Source organism: Thamnophis elegans, chromosome 2, assembly GCF_009769535.1.
Source record: "Thamnophis elegans isolate rThaEle1 chromosome 2, rThaEle1.pri, whole genome shotgun sequence".
NCBI lineage: Eukaryota > Metazoa > Chordata > Lepidosauria > Squamata > Colubridae > Thamnophis > Thamnophis elegans.
In genome coordinates, this window is record NC_045542.1 from 19074532 (window position 1) to 19099359 (window position 24828).

At 45.3% G+C, this 24828-nt stretch overlaps 1 protein-coding gene across 4 annotated transcripts in view; it reads left to right on the top strand.

Moving 5' to 3' along the window:
- Positions 1–24828, top strand: part of ARHGEF25 (Rho guanine nucleotide exchange factor 25) — a 109673-nt gene that overhangs the window by 10007 nt on the left and 74838 nt on the right. For 3 of the 4 annotated variants that reach the window (XM_032211761.1, XM_032211764.1, XM_032211763.1), the window contains exons 1-2: positions 18866–19082; positions 24104–24248. In XM_032211761.1, the coding sequence (XP_032067652.1) occupies positions 18987–19082; positions 24104–24248 (241 nt within the window). In that variant the 5' untranslated portion in view covers positions 18866–18986. Of the gene's footprint in view, positions 1–18865; positions 19083–24103; positions 24249–24828 lie in introns of those variants that run through there. The other variant, XM_032211765.1, reaches the window with a different exon arrangement.

Sequence of the window (24828 nt, forward strand, 5' to 3'; positions counted from 1 at the left end):
ATAATAAGAGCCAACAGCTTTATTTAAAAAAAAAAAATCAATCTCTGCCAACCCTTTTGCACCAGCCTGTCAGTAAAAGTATTTTCCCCAGATCTGAGGACATTTGTAAGACGGGGCAGAATAAACGTAGAACATACTACAAGAACAAAGCTTACATCTGAATGCAGAACAATTAGCACCAGATAACCTTTCTTCACTGAGTTACAATACCCATCCCATGAGTCTGCACAAAGCTTTACTGACATGAAAATTGCTTCTCCCTTTGCTGATCCCTAATCTTTCTCTATTGCTTCTGTTCTGACTGCTGCTGAATATCGATGGTAAATATCAGCATGCTGTTCATAAGAGACACCCGCAGGATTCCAGTGTCCATCAAAATCAAAATGTCAGCATTGTGAAATCACAACATAAGCACCACTCCTACTGTGTTTCCCCGAAAATAAGATATAGGGTTTTATTTTCTTTTGACCCCCCCCCCAAAATAAGCACTTGGCCTTATTTTCAGGGAGGTGTTATTATTTTTGAGGGGCACGAGGCGGCGAGTGTGGTCACCTCATGGCTGCTGCTGTGTTGCAATATTTTCAGGGAGGGCTTATTTTAGCGCAAGCGCTCAAAAGCGCGATTGGGCTCATAATCCGGGGAGGTCTTATTTTCAGGGAAACAGGGTATTCCTAGGTGACATCACAGCACATATATAAAAGGGGTGGAGCTTGTATCACAATGGAGGCACTAGTAATTTCAGCATTTGCCACAGCCTTTCCTGTCACCCCATGGCCCCTTTGGAACAGGTTGGTTTTAAGTGCCAATTACCTCCCAAAGACCCATTAGAGCGCACAGGGTCGGCCTCCTCCGGGTTCCGTCTACTAGCCAATGCCATCTGGCTACGACCCGGGGGAGGGCCTTCTCTGTTGCAGCTCCGGCCCTTTGGAACGAACTCCCCGCAGAGATTCGGACCCTCACCTCTCTCCAAGCCTTCCGAAAAGCCGTTAAAACCTGGCTGTGTCGGCAGGCCTGGGGTTGATGAGCTCCCTTCCCCTCTCGACAGGTGCGGTTGTTGGCTATCTTAAATGCTTGTCTTGTATTTGTGTGTTCCCTTTCCCGTTTTGAGTTGTTCGCCGCCCTGAGTCCCTGTAGGGAATAGGGTGGCATATAAATAAAACAAATCTCAATCTCAACTCGGCTGGCCTTCTCAGGCAGCCCTTAAGAGCCAATGGTTTGCCTGGACACGGGGGTCAGGTGGTTAGCTGAACCCATGAAATTTGGTTTTCTTGGTTGTTATTTTATGCTTTTAAAATTTGTTTGTTACTGCTTGGTGTTGATATTTTCAATTCTGTCAGAGGACTGGCCATATAAGAGACTTAAAACAGATAATATGTTCTTATAACTCGCCCTCTGGCAGTGGTGGGTTGCAGGCGGTAGGCCCAGGTATGGGTGTACCGCAGCCTGCCCAGAGCACCGGGTACCGTTCCGGTCCAGTGCTCCGGAGGGTCGGGTGGCCCGCCTGAGCTCCTTACCTGTCCTTTAAGCCTTTGGCGCTTCTGCACATGCACATGGCGCATACGGCATCTGCGCGACGCTCCACCGAGCAGCTACAGCATTGCAGAGGCTTGCGGTGGTGTCACAGGCAGATACAACGCATGCAGTGCTGAGTACATGCGCGCGCATTGCACGCATCCATGTGGGCAACAGCAGGCCTGTTCCAACCATACCGGTTGGAACGGGATTCGGAACCCACCACTGCCCTCTGGATTATTTTGGCTATCCACCCTTTTCTGCATGTCACCAGCAAGTAAGAAAACTTTCCACCAGTCATGGATGTGCAGCAGAAACCGGGTAGCCCTACTTGTACTTCCTTATTTTGCCATCACTTTAACGTTCGGCATTTTTTTATCAGAGCACAGCATACCTGTACCTATTTAGAATTTCTCTCCCCTTTTTCATTCATCTAAACCTGTGATGACAAATCTATGGCATGTGTGCCACCTGTGGCACACAGAGCCCTTTCTGTGGGCACACGAGCCATTGCCGCAGCTCAGCTCCACCACATGTGTGCACCTCCAGCCAGCCAGTTGGTTTTTGGGTCTCTGCCGCACATGCGTAGGGAACGGGGCGCAAGCAGGGGTGCAAGCGCGGGACACATGCATGGGAGATCACAGCGTGCATGCATGGGGGAAGGGGGAGCACAGGGGGGCACACACATGCATGGAGGGGCTGGATGCATGTGAGGGGGTCACGTGCATTCCATTATGAGTGCGCACGCACACTTTCGGCACACAGTGACAAAAAGGTTAACCATCACTGATCTAGACCACAGATACGGACATCCAGATTCCTCTATGCTGCTTTCAAAGGCAATTGGAATAGAGCTGGTCAAATCTGTTCACTGTTTTAGACGGTCAAGGCCTTTGAGTTAAAGCACTTTTATGACCGCTGATGGGTTAGACCAGTGGTCCCCAACCCCCGGTCCGCGGACCGGTGCCGGGCCGTGGAGTACCTGGCACCGGGCCGCGCAGCGGCCGGGGGCCATGATCGCTGCAGCGGCCGGGGGCCATGATCGTCGCCGGAGGGGGGGAGCTGTGCGGAAGCACAGGAGCAAGTGAGGCGAGGAGGAAGAATCCCCCACTACTACACCACCTCCGCCCCCTCCCCGAGTCAGCCGTCCCCTCAGTGAACGCCTCCGCCTCTTTCTCCTTTCTCGCCTCAGTCGGCTCGCCTGGAAGCGAGGCGAGGAGGGGGCGGACCATGCGCTGGAAGCGGAGCCCTTGGAGGCCCTGGCGGCTTCCCCAGCGGTCGTTGCTGGCCGCTCTCTTCTTTTTCTCGCTGTCCTCCTCGTTCCTCTACTTCGTCTATGTGGCGCCCGGCATTGGTAAGGGTCGTGCGGCGCGGTTGGAGAAAAAGCGGCTCAGTCGTCTCCGAGTTGCCCAGGGAGGGGCGGCGCGCCCGGGACGGAGATGGCGCTTCCCCGCCCGGCCTTGGCTTGTGAGAAGGAACGGCGGGAGAGGTAGAGAGAGAGAGAGAACGTCGGGCAGCCAAGGGCGGGGGGGTCTTTTGAGGGGAGATGGGGGGTGCGCGATTTTGGCGCGCGTGCGCCCTCCGCGAGCATGAGTGGGGGGCTGAGAGGAGTCTAACGGTAGTGCAGGAAAGGGGAGGGTATGAGCGCCGCCTGAGGTGGTGAGGGGAAGTCGCCAGATTCAGGCCGCCGCTGCCGCTATTGCAGCGCACGGTGGAAAAGCGGCGGTCTTGCCCACCCCTTCCCTGCCTCCCGCCCGCTCCAGTTGCCGCAGCCAGGGGTGGGGGCTCGGTGCCTGAAGTCTCTTGCCTCTCTTCCAAAATTTCGCCAACGGGCATCGGTGAAGCGCGCTCTTTCTCTTCCTCACAAAACACATTTCCTTTCCCCCCACGCGTAGTTATTGGCGATATGGACTCTTGGAGGCTGCGCTCCCGGGTCGCGTTTCCTTTTTGCAGCCCACGAGAATGCCTGGTTCTGAGCCTCAAAAAACGAGAGTTCTCTTAAGGCTGCAAAAAAGGAATATACTTTGGTCCTTGAAGCGCTTTTCCTGTTATTTGGACATTATATATATACGTACGTACATACGTACGGTATGTATATATGCATGTATGTATATATATATGTCTGTAGTCCATAATATAGTGATGATTTAAAAAAAATTAGTTGAGCACATGGAATCTTTTTTCTTTTAGTATATTTTGGAGGTGGGGGCCCACTTTGTTATTTAAGATAGTATCTCCTTTTATATATGGTAGTTTAATCAAAACAATCTGATATATAAACAATCAATGTGTCGTCACGAACAACGCCCCCCCACCCCTGCGCGCGCTCAGCGGGCCATGGTAAAATTATCAAAGGCTGACTGGTCCGCGGCGATAAAAAGGTTGGGGACCACTGGGTTAGACTACAGCAGTGATGGCAAAACTTTTTTGGCTGCCATGCCAAAAGCAGGGGGAGAAAAGGGGTGGTCATGCGCCGGCATGCCACACCCATAATGGTATGCACGCAACCCCCCAGTGCGCACACATGCACGCGATCAGCGACCCCCCCCCCCAGTTTTGCCACAGTTTTTTCGCCTTCCCCATGCTCCAGAGGTTTTCTAGGAGCCTGGGGACGGTGAAAACAGCCCCCCCCCCCGCCTCCCCCAGACGCCCTCCACAGGCCTCAGGATTTTCCCTGAAGCCTCCGGGGGACAAAAAATGGACCTATGAACCTGGAAGTTCGGGAATGGTGACTTCCGGTTTGTCCATAGGGCCATTTTCCGCCCTCCAGAGCCTTCGGGGCCTTCAGGTGGCTTCCCTGAAGGCTCCGGAGGGCAGAAACCGGCCCTATGAGCAAACCAGAAGTGATTTCCGGGTTTCTGGAAAGAGCCGAGGTGGCGCAGTGGTTAGGGTACAGTACTGCAGGCCACTTCAGCTGACTGTTATCTGCAGTTCAGCGGTTCTAATCATACTGGCTCAAGGTTGACTCAGCCTTCCATCCTTCCGAGGTGGGTGAAATGAGGACCCAGACTGTGGGGGCGATAAGCTGACTCTGTAAACCGCTTAGAGAGCGCTGAAAGCCCTATGAAGCGGTATATAAGTCTAACTGCTATTGCTATTCCTGTAGGGCCAATTTTTGACCTCCGGAGCCTTCAGGGGCCTTTAGGAGGCTTCCCTGAAGGCTCCGAGGGCAAAAAACAGTCCTATGACCAAACTGGAAGTCCGTTCCCGAAGTTTTGGTTTGCCCATAGGGTCGGTTTTTCGTGCTTTGGTGGCTTCCGGGAAGCCTCCGGAGGGCGAAAAACGGCCTCAAAAGAAGGACGAAGTCACTTGGCCAGCATGTGCATGTGTCATGGCATCAGTAGTCAATTTTGACAGACTACTGATGCCATGGTTTGTGTCTAATTCTTGAAGGAGAAAACAGCACCAGCAGAGTTACTCTGTCATTGGAGAGAAAAAGCATGCCCACATTACTCAGAAATGCCCAATACACCTCCCTTCGCAGTTATTCACCCCACCTGATACTGGCCATTTGTGCCTCCAGTAACAAGAACGGTGCAGTGGAACTGATGTTACATACTAGCAATTGTTATGTCCAAATACACAGGTATAGTATAGACGGCACCAGGCTCAATAATTGTGGGAGGGATATTGGAGTCTTGGTGGACAATCACTTAAATATGAGCCAGCCCTGTGCTGCAGCTGCCAGAAAAGCCAACACAGTCCTAAGCTACATTAATAGAAGGATAGAATCAAGATCCGTGACCCATCAAAACCGCACTCGACTAAGTCGCGCCCGATTAAACCGCGTCGCTGACGTCATCAACAGGGCGACAACAGCCAGCGCGGAGAAAGAAGGGCGCTTTAAATAGCGCTTTGAAAGCAAGCCGATTCAACTTAAGGTAAGGGTTAGGTTTAGGGTTAGGTTAAGGGTTAGGGTTAGGCTTAGGGTTAGGTTAAGGGTTAGGATTAGGTTCAGGGTTAGGTTAAGGCTTAGGGTTAGGTTTAGGTTAAGGATTAGGTTTAGGGTTAGGTTTAGGATTAGGTTTAGGGGGGTTAGGTTTAGGTTTAGGGGTTAATTTTAGGTTTAGCATTTACAACATGCTTCTGTCTCCGCGCTGTTGTCGCCCTGTTGATGACGTCAGCTATGCGGTTTCGTCATGCGCGGTTTTGTGGTGGAACCTCAAGATCATGTGAAGTATTAATACTTTATAATACCTTGGCAAGGCCACACTTGGAATACTGCATCCAGTTTTGGTTGCCACAATGTAAAAAAAAAAAGTATATGGAAAGAGTACAGAGAAGAGCAGCAAAGATGATTAGGGGACTGGAGGCTAAAATATATAAATAACTGTTGCTAGTTTAATGAAAAGGACCAGGGGTGACATGATAGCTATGTTCCTATAATCTAAGGGGCTGCCACAAAGGAAAGGATTTCAATCTATTCTCCAAAGCACCTGAAGGCAAGACAAGGAGCAATGGAGAGAAACTAACCCAGGAGAGAAGCAACCTAGAACTAAGAAGAAATTTTCTGACAGAACAATTAATCAATTGAACGATTTGCCTCTAGAATAGTGTTTCTCAACCTTGTCAACTTGAAGATGTCTGGACTTCAACTCCCAGAATTCCCCAGCCAGCAAATGTTGGCTGGGGAATTCTGGGAGTTGAAGTCCAGACATCTTCAAGTTGACAAGGTTGAGAAACACTGCTCTAGAAATTGTGGATGCTCCAACACAGGAGGTTTTTAAGAAGAGACTGGACAACCATTTGTCTGAAATGGTATGGAGTTTCTTACTTGAACAGGGGGTTGGATTAGAAGACCTCCAAGGTCCCTTCCAACTCTGTTATTCTGTTAGATAGGAAGGGAACTGGTATTGTAAGCTAAATGGTTGCTTAAACCTGTTTCATTAAGATGGCAGGTGAATCAAAGGGATATGGCCAGAAAATACATTGTTGGGCCATGTTTGTCCTCTTGATTAGTTGTAAGTGGACCCCCCCTACTTGGCTTGGCAGTGGAGAACTGCTCCTGTTTTAAAAGAGCTATAATTCAACCTTAGTGCAATTTGTGTTCACCTGCAAAAGTGCCCTAATACTAGCATCAAGAAGGCTGCAAAATCCACTTGAAGTGCTACTTGACTAGACAGAGCACTGTATGCGTTTGAAGCACCATCCAACGCTTTGTTCCTCCTCCGCTACTCACTGAAACTTGCATTATAAGGAACCACGTAAGTTATTCATCTAGCCCACATTTTCCACTTTTAACTGGCAGAGGTTTGTTGAAAGAAATGTCCTTTTGGGTTCAGCTCCAAGTGGGGAAGAAGACACTGGAGACATGGAGGCTGCTTGGAAAGATGGTTGACCGATGATCTTTGGAGAGCCAGAGATGGAGGTCATCCCTCCATCCTGGTTCTCCTCGACCTCTCAGCGGCTTTCGATACCATCGACCATGGTATCCTTCTGCGACGACTGCGGGAGGTGGGAGTGGGAGGCACTGTGCTGCGGTGGTTCTCCTCCTACCTCTCGGACAGGTCGCAGTCGGTGTTAGTGGGGGGGCAGAGATCGACCCCTAGGCCCCTAACATATGGGGTGCCGCAGGGTTCGGTCTTATCCCCCCTACTATTCAACATCTACATGAAACCGCTGGGTGAGATCATTCGCAGGGACGGGATAAGATACCATCAATATGCGGACAATACCCAGTTGTATCTGTTCGCCCCGTGCCAACTCAATGAAGCGGTGGACGTGATGAACCGAGGTCTTGAGGCCGTTATGGACTGGATGAGGGCTAACAAGCTTGTACTCAACCCGGAAAAGACCGAGTGGCTGTTGTGCTTCCCTCCCAACAATTCGACCAGTACTCCATCGCTCAGGCTGGGGGGTCAAATTCTACACCCCTCAGAGAGGGTTCGCAACTTGGGAGTCCTCCTGGATCCACAGCTGTCCTTTGACCACCATCTGACGGCTGTGACCAGGGGGGCATTTGCCCAGGTTCGCCTGGTGCGCCAGTTGCGACCCTACCTGAATCGGGAGGCTCTCACAACAGTCACTCGGGTCCTTGTGACCTCTAGGCTGGAATACTGCAATGTGCTCTACATGGGGCTGCCCTTGAAGAGCATCTGGCGACTTCAGCTAGTCCAGAACGCGGCCGCGCGAGTGATCGTGGGTGCACCTCGGTTCACCCACATAACACCTATCCTCCGCGAGCTGCGCTGGCTACCTGTTGATCTCCGGGTGCGCTTCAAGGTGCTATTAGTCACCCATAAAGCCCTCCATGGTAGTGGGTCTGCGTACTTGAGAGACCGCCTTCTGCCAATTACCTCCCTGCGACCAATTAGATCTCATAGATTGGGCCTCCTCCGAGTTCCATCTGCCAGCCAGTGCCAGCTGGCAATTACAAGGAGGAGAGCCTTCTCAGTAGTAGCTCCAACCCTTTGGAACGATCTCCCCGTGGAGATTCGTACTCTCACCACCGTCCAGGCCTTCCGCATAGCCCTTAAGAACTGGCTAGCCCGTCAGGCCTGGGGACAAAGATAATTGCCCCTCCCGAATGATGAATGAATGTTGCTCATTATTTTATTCTATGTTTCTCTGCGTTACTGTTTGTATATCCTTCCTTTGATTTTATGTAAGCCGCCCTGAGTCCCCTCAGGGAAAAGGGCGGCCTATAAATGTTAATAAACCTCTAAACCTCTATTGTTGGACAGGGCCACATGGCTTGAGCCCTGTACAGAAAAGGTGATCACATGTTTCAATGTAGGTGAAGAAGAAGAGAAGGGCTGAGGAAGGGGCTTGCTAGACTTTTTATACCCTGTTTAGTCCCACCTCTCTGTTTCCTGTTCCTGTGTAAGAAATGTATTCTGACTGGTTGTCAGACTCCCATGGTGCCATGCAGGGGGCTACTCTCTAGGCTGTGATGAGTTCTCAGTTGCCTTGTGGTCAGTTGAATAATATCCCTTCCCCCTACAGCTGCAGTGAGGAGAAGTCTTTATTATGTAAAGTGGGCTAGCCTGGCCATCTTAATGGCCCATTAGCTGGGGATGGGCAGAAAGCTATAGGCAACTGTTGTCTTTTAAAACATGTTTCTTTTCACATCCAGAGAAATATTCTGCCTTTTCAGTATTTCCTAGGATATTTCATTTTTCTGGGAGAGGGCTGGATGATAACTTCCCACAGGTTCTTCAAGCTCTCCAGAAAATCAGCCCCCCCCCCCCACACCTTCCATTCTTTGCCATAAAGTAACTCACAAGGCCACTTTCCCTGAACGGGGCCACGATCTGTCTTTGCCTTAAGTTTCAACTGCACAGCTCTACAGACAGTAAGATTACAGATCCCGCCCTTCACCCGTTTCCCCGTTCCTTCTAGCCCTCCACTCGGTCCAAAAAGGCAACTTTCGTTGCCTCATCCCACAAGTGCAAACTTTTGAGACCGACTAAGCTTCCTCGGCCCGGTTTGCGGTGTGAATGTGAGGCGCCCTGAGCTCGGCAAATGTAGCAGGCCGTTCCCGTTTGCAGACGCTTCTTAAAACTTCGGCGGTGGAGCTGGCCTGGATAACTTCCCGGCCGCAGCGATCGTATTTCTCTTTCCAGACTGTCCCTCCTCCATCCCTCCCTCCTTGCAAGCGGGATCGCCGTTATTGCGGCGCCTGGTGCCTTGGATCAAGTTGGCCGCGGATGGGGTGGGGCAACGCGTGAGTTGATGACTATAGCAGTGAGAGGCGAACAACAACAACGGCGATGGCCTCCCCTTTTCTCCACAGTTGACAGAATAACGCTGTGGCGGCGGCGGCGAAGAAGAGAGAAAATAATAAATATCTTATTAGAAGTCTCCTAGAAGCGCAATCGCAAGGACAGCTGCAAAGATGCGGCTCGCGCCAAATCCCGGCCTGACCTAACTCGCGCTATGATTGGACAAGACGCGGCGACTTTTTCCAAGCTCGGGAACGTTTCGTAAGAGAAGCGGGGTGAAGCCGAGAGCGGGCGGCCAGGCTTTAATTTCAGCCGAGAGTCGTTTTCTTCTTCCTTCTTGGAATGTATTTCGAAGCCTAGTCCCAGATCCAACATTACAAGTGCTGGAATAGAAATACGCATGTATTTATTTCGATGCCCGTCGCCAAGTACATATGGAAGCGGAGTGAGGCGAACGAACAAAGCCCATAGATTTTGTCTGCTTTGAGATTTGGCCAGGATTGCATTCAAGTGGAGAGGACAACATTTTCCCCCTCTCTGTCTCTCGTTGGAGCGTGTTTTGAACTGCCCTCTCCCCTCCACAGCCGAGCTGTGCAGTATGAACATTTTTTAAAAAAATGGGGATACAGAGTGCACTTTTTGTCACTCCAAATCTCATGCAATTAAACTGGTTCCCACGGGAGAGTGTTTTGCATTGTAGGGATACCAACAATGCCTTTAAAAGGGAGAAGAAAATGCTGCACAGCTGCAATTTGTGTAGTGTGTATTGGAGAGAGTTTTGCCTCTTCTGTTTGGCTAGCAAGTAAAAATTGTAGCATTACTACTTAATGTTCTCTCTTCTGTTGTATTTGGGGCAATTCATCACCAATTTTAAGCTTTGTTCTTTCAACTAAAATTCAGAATAATACAATGGTTTCAGTAAACTGGCATTCAAAAAGTATTTTGAAATTGAGAGACAAGTGCAATGATAAGGGTATTGGATAGGTCATCAAAATATCTTGGTTTTAGTGCTGCCTGAACTAAAACAGCTCTGTGGGTGACTTCAGGCCAATCCCTGCCTTATCCCAACCTATTGAATAGACGTTGTGGTGAAAAATGAGCAGGAAGCATTACAAAAAGCCTCCTGAGCTCCTGAACAAACGCAGACTATAAACCTCACAAGTAAATATAATGATAATGACCCTTTTTAAAAGTGTGCTAAACTATTTATTTATGCATTTATATGGTTGCTCAAACTCAGTCTGATACTGGCAGCATATGACAGGATAAAAATATAATGTAAAATATGTCAATAAAATGGCAAAGTTGAAAACTTACAGACTAGCTTGATCCCAAAGACCAAATAAAGGCCTGCAGAACTGGAAACAACTGTATATCTAGGGAAAATCATTCTAAAACGTGTGGGGGGCCACCACAAAGAAGCTCCTATTAGGCAGATATTTTTGGAAGCAGGTGGTTCCACAAATAACCCATCCTTATGTCACATAGGGTTTGAATGGGATCTGGAACCCTATGGAGAGCCAGTGATACTTGTGAGCATAATAAGGGATAGCTATAATTATTCATACAGGGGTGTGGTGGCTCAGTGGCTAAGACGCTGAGCTTGTTGATCAGAATTATCGGCAGTTTGGCAGTTCAAATCTCTACCACCGCGTAACGGAGTGAGCTCCTGTTACTTGTCCCAGCTTCTGCCAAACTAGCAGTTCAAAAGCATGTAAAAAGCGCAAGTAGAAAAATAGGAGCCACCTTTGGTGGGAAGGTAACAGCGTTCGTGCGCCTTCGGCATTTAGTCATGCCGGCCACATGACCACAGAGATGTCTTTGGACAACACTGACTCTTCAGCTTTGAAACGAAGATTAGCACCCCCCCTAGAGTCGGGAATGACCAACACATATGTGCGAGGGAAACCTTTACCTTTATAATTGTCCATGTCACCTTGTTCTGTACAGCTGAAACTTCTGAATGGTCTTCAGGATAGTTCCATATAGACCATGTTGCAATAATCCAATCAGGAGATAGATATGGGTAGGTGTTCTGACCCCCTCCCCTGTTCAGTAACAAAAGCCGAGACAAGCGTAAAATGGAATGTCCTTTAATTAGCAATTCCAGACTCTTGGTGGCTGAAAGCCAAATAAACAAACCAATAAGGACTTCGGCAGCAAGTCCGAGAAACCTTAGCAGCAATGCAAACAAACTCTGGCAGCAATCCAGCCTGCCTAGTTTGTTTCTCTTTAGTCCCAAACGTTGACTTCTGCAAGAAGGGCGTCGCACAAGCAGTCTCTTTTATAGTCTGGAGAGGAGCTTAATGACCATCAGCTGAATGTAATTACCTCCTGTAATTATGTAGTTGTTCTGGTAGCCCTTCGACGGCATGCATCCCGGAACAACTCACAGTTGGTTTCTGGATCACTCTCTCTTGTCTCCTCCCCACTGATCCAAGGATTAGGCGCCACCTGGTGGCCAACCAGTCTCTCTGCACCCTGCTCAGAGTCGGAACCCTGTCCAGGGTCCTCCACATCCTCCAGGGCCGACTCATAGGGCCTCTCGCTGTCGGAGTCTGGTGGCAGCTCCAACGGCTCCTGCTGGGCCACAACAGGTAGGGCTCCCCAATCAAATAGGTACAACTAGCACATAAAATGAAACTTTGGGAGCCACAGCTAACCATAACCACTTCAAGCAGGAGCTATGAGTCTTGGAGAACTCCCAAACTGTGCACAGAAACCAAGCAAGGCAGTGTAACCTCACCCAATTTCAAGGGTGAAATAACTCCAGTTCTGGAAACTTTGTTCTGAAGTCTGTTCTTCCCCATCCAAATCCCCAGAGCTTCCAGACACTAGAATAAAGGTAAAGAATGTGTTTATGACCGTAATCATAGCAAATTAATTTGTTTGTTTGTTTATCACATTTTTGAACCACAGAAAGTAACTCGTGAGTGATGCACAATAAAATGTTAAAATAAAAAAAAACCAGCATATCAGAATTAAATTTTTTTTAAAAAGGAATTTAAAAGGAGGCAAGAATGATGGATTCCTGTTAAAAAATAGGTAAAAACACGATGAGAAGGCTATTAATAATTTTCAGTTTAGAAGATTTGGAGATTCAGAAATAGATAATCCTGCCATTGCACTTAAGGGAAAAGGTAACATTAGGTTAAATAACTAAGCATGTAATGCCTGTTATGCAGTGCAATATACAGAATTAAAAATGCAATTAATATGAAAACACTAGAATCTTAACAACAAAGCATAAGGACTAGCATTGCACAATCATGGATTCTTATCTGCCAGGGGGGGATAACAACTTTTTTTTTTCCAGGAAACTTCTAAATTTAGCTAAGTGTCGGTAACATCTTTTCTTTCTCTTCCTTGTAAGCTCAAAACTATGTCCCCTCCCTAACTTGCAGAAGATTCCAGATTTAGTTTCCAGCATTTGTGCTGAACTCCTGATCCTGGGAGATTCCTAAACCTACTGATAATTGTGGCTTTAACTTGCTGGCCAAAGCATTCAGTGTAAAAATCTAATTTAGTGTTGCATCCATCTGGGGGTAAATACACACAGGCTTTGAGGTTTTTTTAAACATATTGAAGCGTTGATGTGATTTGTAGCTGTATATTGTTCCAGGATGCATTGGGTTAACAATAGCCGAGTTTCTGTGTTTCGGTTTTTTGATTTGAAACTACTTCTGAAGCCTCAAGCAGCTAAAAAAAAATAAAAATAAAGGTCCCCACAGAGTTGTATATTTTATGTGAGTTTAGTGGAGCAAAAGGATAATCCTCAAGCCAGAACAGACTTCTTCAGTTTAGTTGATTGTGTGGCTGGATGGATTCACAGTATTGTAGAGGTTTGGTGGAGCCCTTCCGTTTTTGTGAATGGGTGTTGATTGACATCTGGACTGTTGGTTTTCTTCAAAGAGGTGAGTCGTTCCATAATATAGGTTGTTGTTTTATCCTGGCAAACTCTTGATGTTGAAGTTCCGGTAGAGAGAGCACATTGATGATTAACTTTTGCTTGTTGTAAAAGATGCTGAATATATGGTTTATAAGTTTCTTGGTGAGCAGGGTTTAGAATATTATATGCATCCCGGCCCACTCAGCAAATTTCTCTGATGAGTATCACATATATACATTTGCCTGGCTCTTGCAGAGAGACAGAAATCTTGTCTCACCAATCCCTACCTGAAATCTGATACTGGATAGAGAAGCACTCTGTTCCTTCTGCAAGGCAACCTCCTCACTGTTTTTTTTTTAATGTACCTGCAGCTGGAACGCAGCCATTATTTGAGTTTCTGTCAGTGTCTCAGCTCTGGAAAATTTCAAACGATTCCTTCCTTTGGAAGCAGGATCCTTGTAGATGTTCACACAGGCTGCCATCGTAAAAGGTGCTCTGGCATACTGAGCAAAATGATTAATGCAGATTAATGCAGGCCCATGCAAAATTTGGAGGGCCATAGCACTTACGGGCTATTTTGTTTTCTTTCACCGGTTCCATTAAACTTGGAGGTGGTCCTGCTTAACAGAGTGAATGAAAAGCAAAAGTGTCTTTATACAATTTTAAAGTTGTTTTGAAGTAGGAAAAGCAATATACCGGTACATCTAAACAGAGGGATCATTGACTACAGAATATGAAACTCTCACTGTACTTCTATCCCAGAGGATGGTAATTGATTTCCAAAAAATGAGAGGTTATGGGGGTGGAGGGGTCTTTGTTTACTCCATCATGAAAGAGGAAGTTGTGCAATAAGTTCAGAAGTATTTTCGCCTTCATACTTTCATATGGGGTTAGTCTTGAAACTGGAAGCAGTTTTAGATCCACCACACAGAGTGGTAGGCTCAAGTTAAGCCAGAAATAGTAAACAAAAAGGAGTAAGTTTTGTCTTTCATTCTCATGCTTGGCCCCAAAGAGGCCCCTTCTGCTGAACGCACAGAGTTTCTTCCTTTTCTTTTGGCATATAAAACCCCATCTTTCTGTCCCATCTTTTTTTATTATTATTTTCAGTTCCCAGTGCCTCAGCAAGTAGAGGCCAAGTCCTCATCCAGACACTGAAAAATCGCTCCATCAGAATCTGGACCAGTTCTGCCAATCTGCAACTCTGGACCACAATGCCCACAACCCTTGCCAGGGAGAGTGGGAATTGGGGTTCAAGGCACTGGGAGGAATAGCCATTTGGAGCAGGCTCTTCAAGTCTATAGACCTTCCAGCTGGTTCTTTCCCCCACATCCTCCATAAAATACTGAGTCTCTGACTCAAAAGTTTCTCCACTCTAATTAGGCTTGTCTTACCTCACTCCCTTGCCTTGAACTGGATATGTCTAAAATATGGTTCTGGTTCACTGAGTTCAGTGACCCTGCTAATTTTGTTACACTATGTGCTGGATATTTATTTATATAAATAAATATCTACAAAAAACCCAATGGCTCCCTGGGACACAACATATACGGGGGAAAAACACACACCAACCACTACTTAAACACACAATCCCATCACCACCCTGCACAGATCAACTCTGTAGCCAAAACCCTCATCTCCAGAACAAAACGCCTAGTCAACAAAGACCACCTGAAAACTGAATTACACACTCTCACAAACGTATTAATCTCCAACGGATTCCAAAGGAAAACAATTACCAACCTAATCCAAAGGGAGACTCCCCCCCCCCCAAACTGAGACACAGAACAGGACAACGGCATCACCCTCCTCCCTTACATCAAAGGCACCACAGATAAAATCAGCAAAATTCTCCACAAACACAATATCAAGACAGCCTTCAACACTGACCAAAAAATAGCCAACATCTTAAGAAACCCCAAAGACAAAATCCAGCTAGAAAACCAAGGAGTCTATGAAATACCATGCAAAACCTGCCCTGCAACATACATAGGACAAACGAACAGGAAAATAAATGCACGCATCGCAGAACACAAGAACGCAGTAAGAAAAAAAGAAAAAACTTCCTTCCTTTTCCAGCACCTTAAAGCTACAGGACATTAAATTAATTTTGAAGGAACCAGGTTAATTTCCAAAACTGAACACTTCAACAAGAGAATAATTATGGAAGCTATTGAAATAGAGAAAGACCCCCACAACATGAATAAACGTGACTATACCTCCCACCTACCAGACATCTGGAAACCAGCCCTAATCAACAAATGAGCCCCACCCACCACCCAGGCCGTTACAACACAAAACAACAATAGACACACAGCCAGTACCAATCAGCATTAATCTACCAATCATGATACAACCACACAACCAATCATTCCACTTATTGAAACAAAGCCAGCACTCCACACACACACACCCCACCAAGATTTATAGAAAGATGGCAGCTCCGATCACACCTTAAGCCCAAAACCCAGCCTGAAGATGGCGAGTAAGACCTCGCCGAAACGTTGCCAAGACAATCTAAATCCTACACGGTAAAAGACCCAAATACAACAAGACCAGCATACCGATGCAGAAAATTATGCCAGTGTGAAATTGGCTATCCCCATTGACAATCCTTGATCTCCGTTTATCACTTCTCTTCCAGTTGCTGGCAAACACTAGGCTTTCCCTAAGGAAATGGGGAAACAGAGGCTAAGGAATTTCATAGGACTTAAAGCTGCCCTTGGATGGATAGAAAATACTACTTCACTTATGAGCTAGATCAGGGCCATCCAGTGGAGGGTCAGGATGGCCCAAATACCATGTGATTGAAACTACTCCGCTTCTTGAAACAAGTGACATGTTGCACTTAAAAGAGATGGAGAGGGGGATAGGGTTGCTGTGGCCAACATCTTCCTTTTTTTTGGAAACAAGATGAAGGCAACGCCATGGAGCATGTCAGAGAAAAACTTGTCTTTGTGCCTCAGCTACCAACCCCTATACCCTTATTTCATATATTTTCCCTGAGTTTGATTTAGTGGTTGAAAGAAAACTCCAAGAAAATCAGTGGATTTAAGGTTGCTTATGCCTTGTGCCTTGCTTTTTGGGTAACTAATTAGAAACCAAACAGCTTTTCTCTTGACTAATCGTATCACCATAGAGGTATATAGCCATGCAAAAGTGGGGATCCAGAATTTAGCATAGAGTGTAAATCCAAATCAGGGGGTTAGCAGTCTCAAGTCAATGTGAATCAATCCTGCAGAAGAATTAATCCAGGAGGTTACTGATGGTCAGCATAATTATTTTTTAAATGATTATAATTTTTTCCCCGGGTCCAGCAGTAAATACTTGGAGGGTTAGAGATGGGGCTGCAATAGTCATGCTACAAGACAGAGGAGGAAACTTTGTGCATTTAGTGTTAACTTTGGGTTAACTTTGGGGGCCAGAAGCTCTCAGTGGGGGGTGGGGGGAGAAGCTGTGCAGAAGCCTTGCATGACGTGAAGGCTGGAGAAGGAGGCTGTGGTTGCGTGGCGGAGAGGCAAGAGCTCTGGTCTCCCCACCCCTTTTTCCTTCCCTCATGGCTTCAGTTCAAGGCTTTGGCTCAAAAAATGTTTTTTTGTGTGTGTGTTTCTCTCTCTCTGGAAAGTGGGAATGAAAAACTGCAGGAAATGAACATGAGGGTGGGAGTGACCCTGTTCCCGTATTTACAAGACTATAAGCAGAAGAGGAAACTAGCTGGAGAGATCATTGTACCATAATTGCAAGAAACTCATGGGAGAAACAAGGAGTTTGCGGGGGTTACATATTCTTTTAAATCAACTGCTTCCAATTAAATGCCTTCTAGATGTGTTAGATCAGTGTTTCTCAAACTTGGCGACTTTAAATCCTGTGGACTTCAACTCCCAGAATTCCCCAGCCAGCTTCTGGGAGTTGAAATCCACAGGACTTAAAGTCCCCAAGGTTGAGAAACACTGTGTTAGATGAACTCCTGTAATTCCTAGAATTTCCTACTGGAAATATGACCAACCCAGCCTTGGAAGGTACTTGGTGAAATTTCTTTTGGTGTTGTGTACAGCAAGACTTGATAATTTGTAAAAATGAGATTCCCCATTGAGGCAGAAACAAACATGCATTCAACAAGCATTCAAATAAATGCAAACAGACCACAAGAGGTAAGCCACTACCACGAGGAAAATGCCACTGCTGGTAGTAGTAGGTGGTAATGTATGTGGTGTCTCATGATAACTGAGATAGTGGCTTGGTAATGGTTATAACTATTGATTTTTATAGTTGAAATGTGGGCATACTTTCTTAGAAATAAACCTTGTTGGCATCTGAAAATTTATTTACAAGAAGGCATGCAGTTGATAGATTCAAAGATGTGAGTTGATCAGTTCACCTTATCTTAGCTTTTTCTATTCAGATAATGCAGCAACGGAAATGAACACTCATGGGATAAAACAGCAATGTGAGGGAGGGAACTGATCTTTGCCATTCCTCCAACTTTGTTCCACATAGGTGGTCTTTCTGTTCCCTGAATTTGGGAGGTCACTCCGAAAGTTTTCCATTGGCCTGTTCTAGAAGCATTTTTTGATTACTAGGTAGCTATCAAGTAGATTCCATCAACTAGTTGTGTTTGTGAAAAATAGGAGTCAGCAGAGTGCTGCCTCTGGCTACCAACTTGCCTGGCAACATCTCTTTTGGCTCCTGCCAGACTTCCTACCTTGCCTAAAAAGAGTTAAAACTAAGGGGAATTATTCCTGTTATTAAGCAAAATGCCAGTATCATTTTTATTCATAAGACTCTCTCAGGATTCCATGCAAACCCTACAATGTATTCTTAGAAAATAAAAATGTTATGTGGCTGCAACTTACCTTGAAAGTGTCCATACTTTCAAGGTAGGGTGTGTGTGAGAGGCGAAGATAAAATTAAGTTGGAGTGGTAAAGATCATAGCCGGGGAATGAGTGTACTTCATGAGTTTACTTTCTGGCAAACGGGCATGATGATTGGCCGTGTCTACTGTGGCAGCCATTTTGTGAACTGGCAATCCCCACCACAAAAGCCATTTTGTCAGTGAAAATTCCACATCAACCCAAGTAGGATGTCTTCCCTTGGTAGAGAGCAGCCAGTTTTGATTAGGAAATGGCTAGGTTTTCTTTGGTTTGGAAAGAATTAAAAGAACATCTGAGTTGTATACTTCTTGTGAATGGGAAGTCATGGAAGAACTCAAGGAGCATTTTATTCAGGTCAACTGAGGCAGACTATGTAGTGGCCTCAAGTGGCTGACTTTCTTGAACGCATTATCCCTTCTGCTCAACGGCAGGACTGTTCAGCTGCAGGACTAACTATACAGCTCACAGAATGAATAATGTAGATGTTTATCTCTGTGTCATATTATCATAATTAAATGCTTGATTTTCCACTACTTCTTTCATTTACTCCTGCACAGTCATAGTCTGTTTAAACTAGTTTCAGATTTAACGCTTCTGAACCCTGCTATTTGTCAGGGCTAGCCGATTTGTCTCTGCTGATGTCCCCTTTAAATCATGCTATCTGCCATTTTCCTATTATATAGAATTCAACTTCCGGGCATGGCGACATGCTCAACTTTGTCTGTAGTGTCCCCTTTGTCCCTAATCCATGACTATCTCTGAATGCCGGTAAATGGAGATGATGTTTAAGAGATGAAGGGTGTAGGATCCAGACACACAGGGGTGTGGTTAAAGAGGCAGCAGCTTGTAGCAGGGACGTTATGGTAGCTGTAGCTGGCTGACTTGGAAATGGTTTTTACTTGACTGTTCCAGCATCCGACACGGACACGGACATAGACACACACACACACACATCCACAGAGGCAGGGTGCCCAGTCTCCTCCCAGTCCTCCAGATGCCTCCAGCTTTGAAGCCGAGTGTGGTGGGAGAAGGTGAGCAGGATCCGTGGCATCATGAAGGCTCCACAGCAGACAGAGGGACGCACTGACCAGATGCTAGGAGCCATGGGGGATATCCTAACATCGCTGGCCCTACCCAGACAACCCTGGGTAAGATTTGAGGGAATTAGGCAGTGGGAGGAGGAAAACTTTTGCAAGAAAAGAGACAGCCTCTTGCATGTAAAATTTAAGCACAGTGGGGATAATTGGGGGTGACTGTTGGTTTATGAGCAACTCTTTTGGGTCAGTTTTGTATTGCCTGCTTGGAGAGAATGCATTGTCCAAGGAAGTGGATTTATTTTCGCTGAGGATGGCGGGGGGGGGGGGGAGAGGATGTATCTGAGATATTGATTATAGTACTGAGATGGAGGATTGATAATTCCCCAATAAAAAAGATAAGTATGTTCTGAACTCTTGCCATCTACAGTGGTCCCGGGGAGGTCAAGATGAACTCAGTATCTGTTTGTAAGTCCTTCTGAAGGACTTTGAACTGCCAACCAGTACATTTCCATGTTATTGTCTGACCGCTCTGGGTATTTGACCGAGTGCTAGCCATTATAGCCAGAGTTTCAGTTTTGTTAAACTAATGTGGGAGGTCTCTACCGACCCCTTGATCAGAAGTAGTAAATCATGCCAGATTAGGGGTCATCCTTATCCTTCAGACTCATCCAGCCCTGAAGGTCGAAAGGTAAGATGAGTAAGATTCTCTTCTCCCCAATTGTGCAATTTTCTTCATTAAGTCTAAGCTGAGGTTTTTAAACTTGTTTTTGTTGGGGGGTAGGGCAGTTTTCGCATCATCCCCAAACTCAGCTTCAAAGTTATTTTTATTGTTCCGAAAACTGGGATGTGGCGATGGACCCAGGAGGAATTTCTCTTCCAATCTTTTCATCAGGGTGAGTCTGTGCTTCTCCCCACCCACAAGGCTGATATCCCTAGTCCAGGACAGAAAAAAAACCCCAGCTTGTGGGGGTTGCTGAGCAGTGCTAAAGGGCGGGGCGGGCACAGTTCTAATGGAAAAGTAAAGATTGGGGTTTTATCGTCTTTGGAATGCTCCCGTCTTAGCAGAACTACAGTAAATGTGCTGCCTTGGACAAGGCTGGTAAGACAGCATTATATAGTATCTCTCGGGTTATTTGGTGGAAAGGTTTATTTTAAGGGTTTTTAAAAAATTCTAGAGTTGTTTTTGCAGTGTTGCTGAAGCTATGCAGCCAAAGTTGTTCAAAAACTTTGCATGAGGATATTGTGGCATTCCTGTTTCTTAGAGGATAAGGGGTTTTCCCCCCCAAACTTTTCCCCACCATAATTGGTAAACAAAAACAAGCATCTTGATTTCTAAATGCTTGTAATTCAAGCAAAATGCCTGCTCACTTTCAAAAGGGGCTGTCCCTTTCTGAAAGGCATCTGTAACATTAACAAACAGCCGAAAAGACAGGCAACTCTCCACAGGTTTGGTCAGTTGAAAGCCAAGGATAATCAGGCCAATTGGTCTTTCAGTTCCATGGTGTTTTAATGCTCCCCTCTCCCAACCTCAGGGCTAACGAAAGAAGATTTCCCCCTCTCATTCATAACCTTTGCCCAGCACAGAAAATTAGGGAGTGGGAAAAGGAGGGGCAGGAGTTCCATTTATCATCAATGAGTGACCTGCAATAGTTGCCAAATCAGATGTTTGTGAATCTTGTCAATTGTATTCTCAGTATGTTAATAAAATACCACACTTCAAGGTTCTTCCTAAGCTAACTTTGCCCCTTGAAAGTTTATAAACATTACGATCGCACAGAAATCCATGCTAATGTATTTTCCCAGGTGTAAGATCCGGAAAAGTAGAAAGCTCAAGTTTTATTGTTGTTTAAACTCCCCCACCCCTTAGCAAGGAACAAAATGCCATGACTACCTCTCTGAATGGATTTTCAGGGAATAAATTTATGCTAGTAAGCCTGTAGCATTTTGTTGGCCAAAAAAGGAAAAAAAGAGCTAGTTTTTGGTTACATGGTCACCTGGCAGGATTTTTTTTTTTTTACTTTGCTGCAAGTAACTATGTCTATAGCTGTTTGCAAGCCTGATGTAAGCAGGTTGGTGTTTGCTTCTTAGTTTGTGTACTGTAATCTCCCCCCCAGATTGGTCCATTTCGGTTGTATGACCTACATCAGTGTTTCTCAACCTTGGCATTCGCTGGCTGGGGAATTCTGGGAGTTGAAGTCCAGTCATCTTCAAGTTGCCAAGGTTGAGAAACACTGACCTACATGTCATATTGAGCAGTGTGTGTGGTTCTCTAATGGCTTGATAGTTTTTGCACCGACTTGTTTGTGAAGGGTCCTTGATTTTCCCTGAATTTGTTTGTTTTCTTGCAGACATTTCATTACCCAAACTAGGTAACATCATCACAGTGGTGGGTTCCTACCGGTTCAGACCGGTTCGGCCAAACCGTGAGTGGTTTGGCGGTCTGGGTCACTGGAACCGGTAGTGACCCAGGCCTGCCACACCCCTGAACCGGTTCTCCGGGCAATGCCATAGGCGCCTCCATATATATATTTTTTTGCTTCTGCTCATGCGCAGAACAATTTTAATTGCACTGCACATGCACACTCAGCGCACATCAAGCGCAAGCGCACCACGCCCCTACAAGCAAACCGGCAGTAATGCCTGCCAGAATCCACCCCTGCATCATCAGTGCTGGCGGGGAGTGTGGTGAAAATGACCAAGCTCAGAGATCACCAAGAATCCCTCATTTCAACTCTGAGCTACAAATATTTTCCTCTATCAAGACTTGTTCATGCATGGCAACCCAAGAGAGACTAGTTGCTGAATAGTTGGTTCTACAGCGGGGCATCATTCTTACAGTGCCCAACTTCTGTGCTTAATCATTTTAGATCTGGGCTTGGATCCCATGTTATAAGAAGAAGGATGACTATACAAAGAAGGCTGGAGCTTTGCTAATTTTAGGAGGTGTGGAGGGAACCAAGCAGATGCAGCTTGATGTATTGCTGCTGCAATATCTACTTCTAAGAGTGTTGAAGAAGAGTAACACAGTGGAAAAACTCACAAAATTGGAACATAATTTGTCAGGTCAGGCTAGCTGACATATAGTACTACTTTTATATCAGATGATGCAGCCATTATCTCAACTTCACTTATGGACTTATCTAATTGCAGTATCATGGCGGCTCTGTACTTACTAGCATCTGGTCATCCCAATTTCAATGAAGAAAGAGTATTGGATGTTGAGAAATAAGCTGAAGTCTTATGAAGTCTTAGCAGTAGATTCAGATGAAGTGTTTATTCTTTCTATGCAACTCCTGTATCCAATGCCATGTGACATGGTGGCCACTGGCTTCAACCTTTAAAGTTATTAATGATAGTAGCTAAATAGGACCTATTTATATGGAGCAGCATGTCAACCACTGCTTATATCTTTTTGTGTCTGTAGAGCAAAACAGAAACATTTACGTTCTGTTTACAGAATTCCCGGTGGTCTCTGTCAGATCAATGAATAAAACAGAAATTTAAGTTTAAGTAGTAGTAAGATGGGAAGAATACTCCCAGGAATCAGAATTTGCTCTTTTTTTACTTGTTCGATTTTTAGCATGCACATTGGCTTGTCTTTGTTTCCGCTCTTTTTAAATCTACTTGTAAAAATTACTGGGTTTTTTTTCCTATGTCCCCAATATCCTCATTGTCTTCCTGCCTACTCAGTTCTTTGCTCTGTTCCCACTCCATCACCTCCAGGAAGAACATTATGTAGCAAAAAGATTTCAGGTCAGTGTTTACAAATTAGTCTACCATGCCAAGTCCATTTAATTCTGCATTTTGTTTCCTACAGAATTTCCTAGTGATCAGACAGTTGCCTCTAGAAAGTGCAAAAGCTTGGGCTTGAAGAGGTCATCTTTCCATTTCGGTATTTTTTCTAAAGAGATACACTTCTTCAGAACAAAGAGATTCCATTTTGTTGTGGATTTAATAGCCTCTCCTTTGAAGTATCCAACTCAGTGGGAAAGAAGATCCTCTTCCCCTTTATGTGAAAATTCTGTCGGGCTCTTTTAGAAATTGGGTTACCCATGTTTGTGGCCAGCCACTGTGTAATCCAGAACAACTCTCAGCACCACCTTTGTAGGTTTTGTGACCTACTTGGATGATCAATCTCTGTACTATAGGAGACTGGTTTAAATGAGGGGGGAGAGGAAATAGGTGCATTCTCTTTTATTTCCCTCCCTGCCCTCCCCCACCTCAAAAATCCCTGTAAAGAAGCAGCCAATAACATTGGAAATATAGTAACTTGGTTTCCTTCAGTGTGGAGCAAAGGGAGAAACCCTTCATGGCTTCCCCTTCTCTTGCATTAGAATAATAGTGGAGATCTGAAGTTTGGAAGCAGATACTGGGAAACACACAAGTATCCTTGTTCTTTTTGTCCCTTAGCAATCCTCTTCTGAACCATGGGAGAGGGTGAACACTTCCAACTTTCACATGTGTAAAATAATTGGATTTCCACAGTGGGAAACCAATGATACGTAAACGGATGGGGTGTGGTGGGAGGAAAGAGAGGTGATGGGTAGCATGAAGTTCTGACTTGGAAACTTAACGCATCCCTTGGAGTCAGAAATGTCTGTCTCTGATTCAGACATTAGAATGGAAATTCTCCTACACTTGGAGACTTGGAAATTCTTGTTTCTTTATCTCTCATTCTTTTAAAAGTAAGTTTCTGTTTTCTAGGTAGGCATTTGAGATGAATTGACACAGTTTTGAAGTTTGCCACAACAGATAGAAAAGAAGTGAGGTTTCATTCTGCATTTTAGCTGTGACATTGAAATATATCTTGCCTTCTGTAACTGCATATGAACTCTTCATGCCAGAATATACATATACAGATATTCAATACATACATTCTCAGCTTTTTTTTTATTTGAGGGAAACAACCAATTAAAAAAATGGAATGAAAACTGCAAAATGTCTGTGAGATGTAGTTCCGGCATCCTTGATACTCACAAAAATGATCTGCAAACTACACTAATTGCATGTATCAAAAATATATCTGTTATTGTACCAGCTTGTGATCTATTTCTGATACTGAGGCTCCTCATATCAAACAGGCTGTTTGAATCCTAACCTAAAACCTGAACATATTTTCTGCTTCATTACAGCTGTCAGACCTGTATTCACAAGACCAGGGAGCTGAGATGCAACCCCTGGCTAACAACAAAAACAACAGGGGGCAGCCTGATATGGGATCCCAGCAAGAAGCAATAGCATCCTCAGAGATCCCTGTAGTCCAGGTCACAGAAGAAGGTGAGCTGCCTGATTTATTTTATTGTTAGGTTGCCTCTCCAGATCTAGTGCAATAAGGAAAGCAGCTTTATCATTGTTTTTAATCTTGTTATGCTCCAACATACCTGAATAATTGATTGACTGTCTATACTTTCTCTACTGCCATATTTCCCAGGCATGTAAGTTCCCTGAGTGTATTATTCATTTGCTGTGTAACTCCGAAATCCTAACAATTAAGTAGCATACAATGTTGGAAACTAAAGAAATAACTAAGACTTCTCACTGATCTTGAGTACTTGGACAATGATTGAAATGCCTTAATAAATTTTGTCTTTTCTGACAGGCAGTATTTCTACGAAATCTTTCTGTACCACTAGTTTTTAATCTTTTGTGTGTATTCAAGTTTTGACTTATACACCATTCAAACGGTTTACTTATGAGAGGCATTATCAAACTGATCTTACCACCATGAAGTCTTCCTTTCGTATGCTCACTGGTATTGCACATCTTAATTTGGGTTTGCAGCTCACCATGAGGTAGTCTGCTTTAAGAATATTTTTGAATAAGCCATAATTGGTTGGATTAATGCATCATGCTAAGT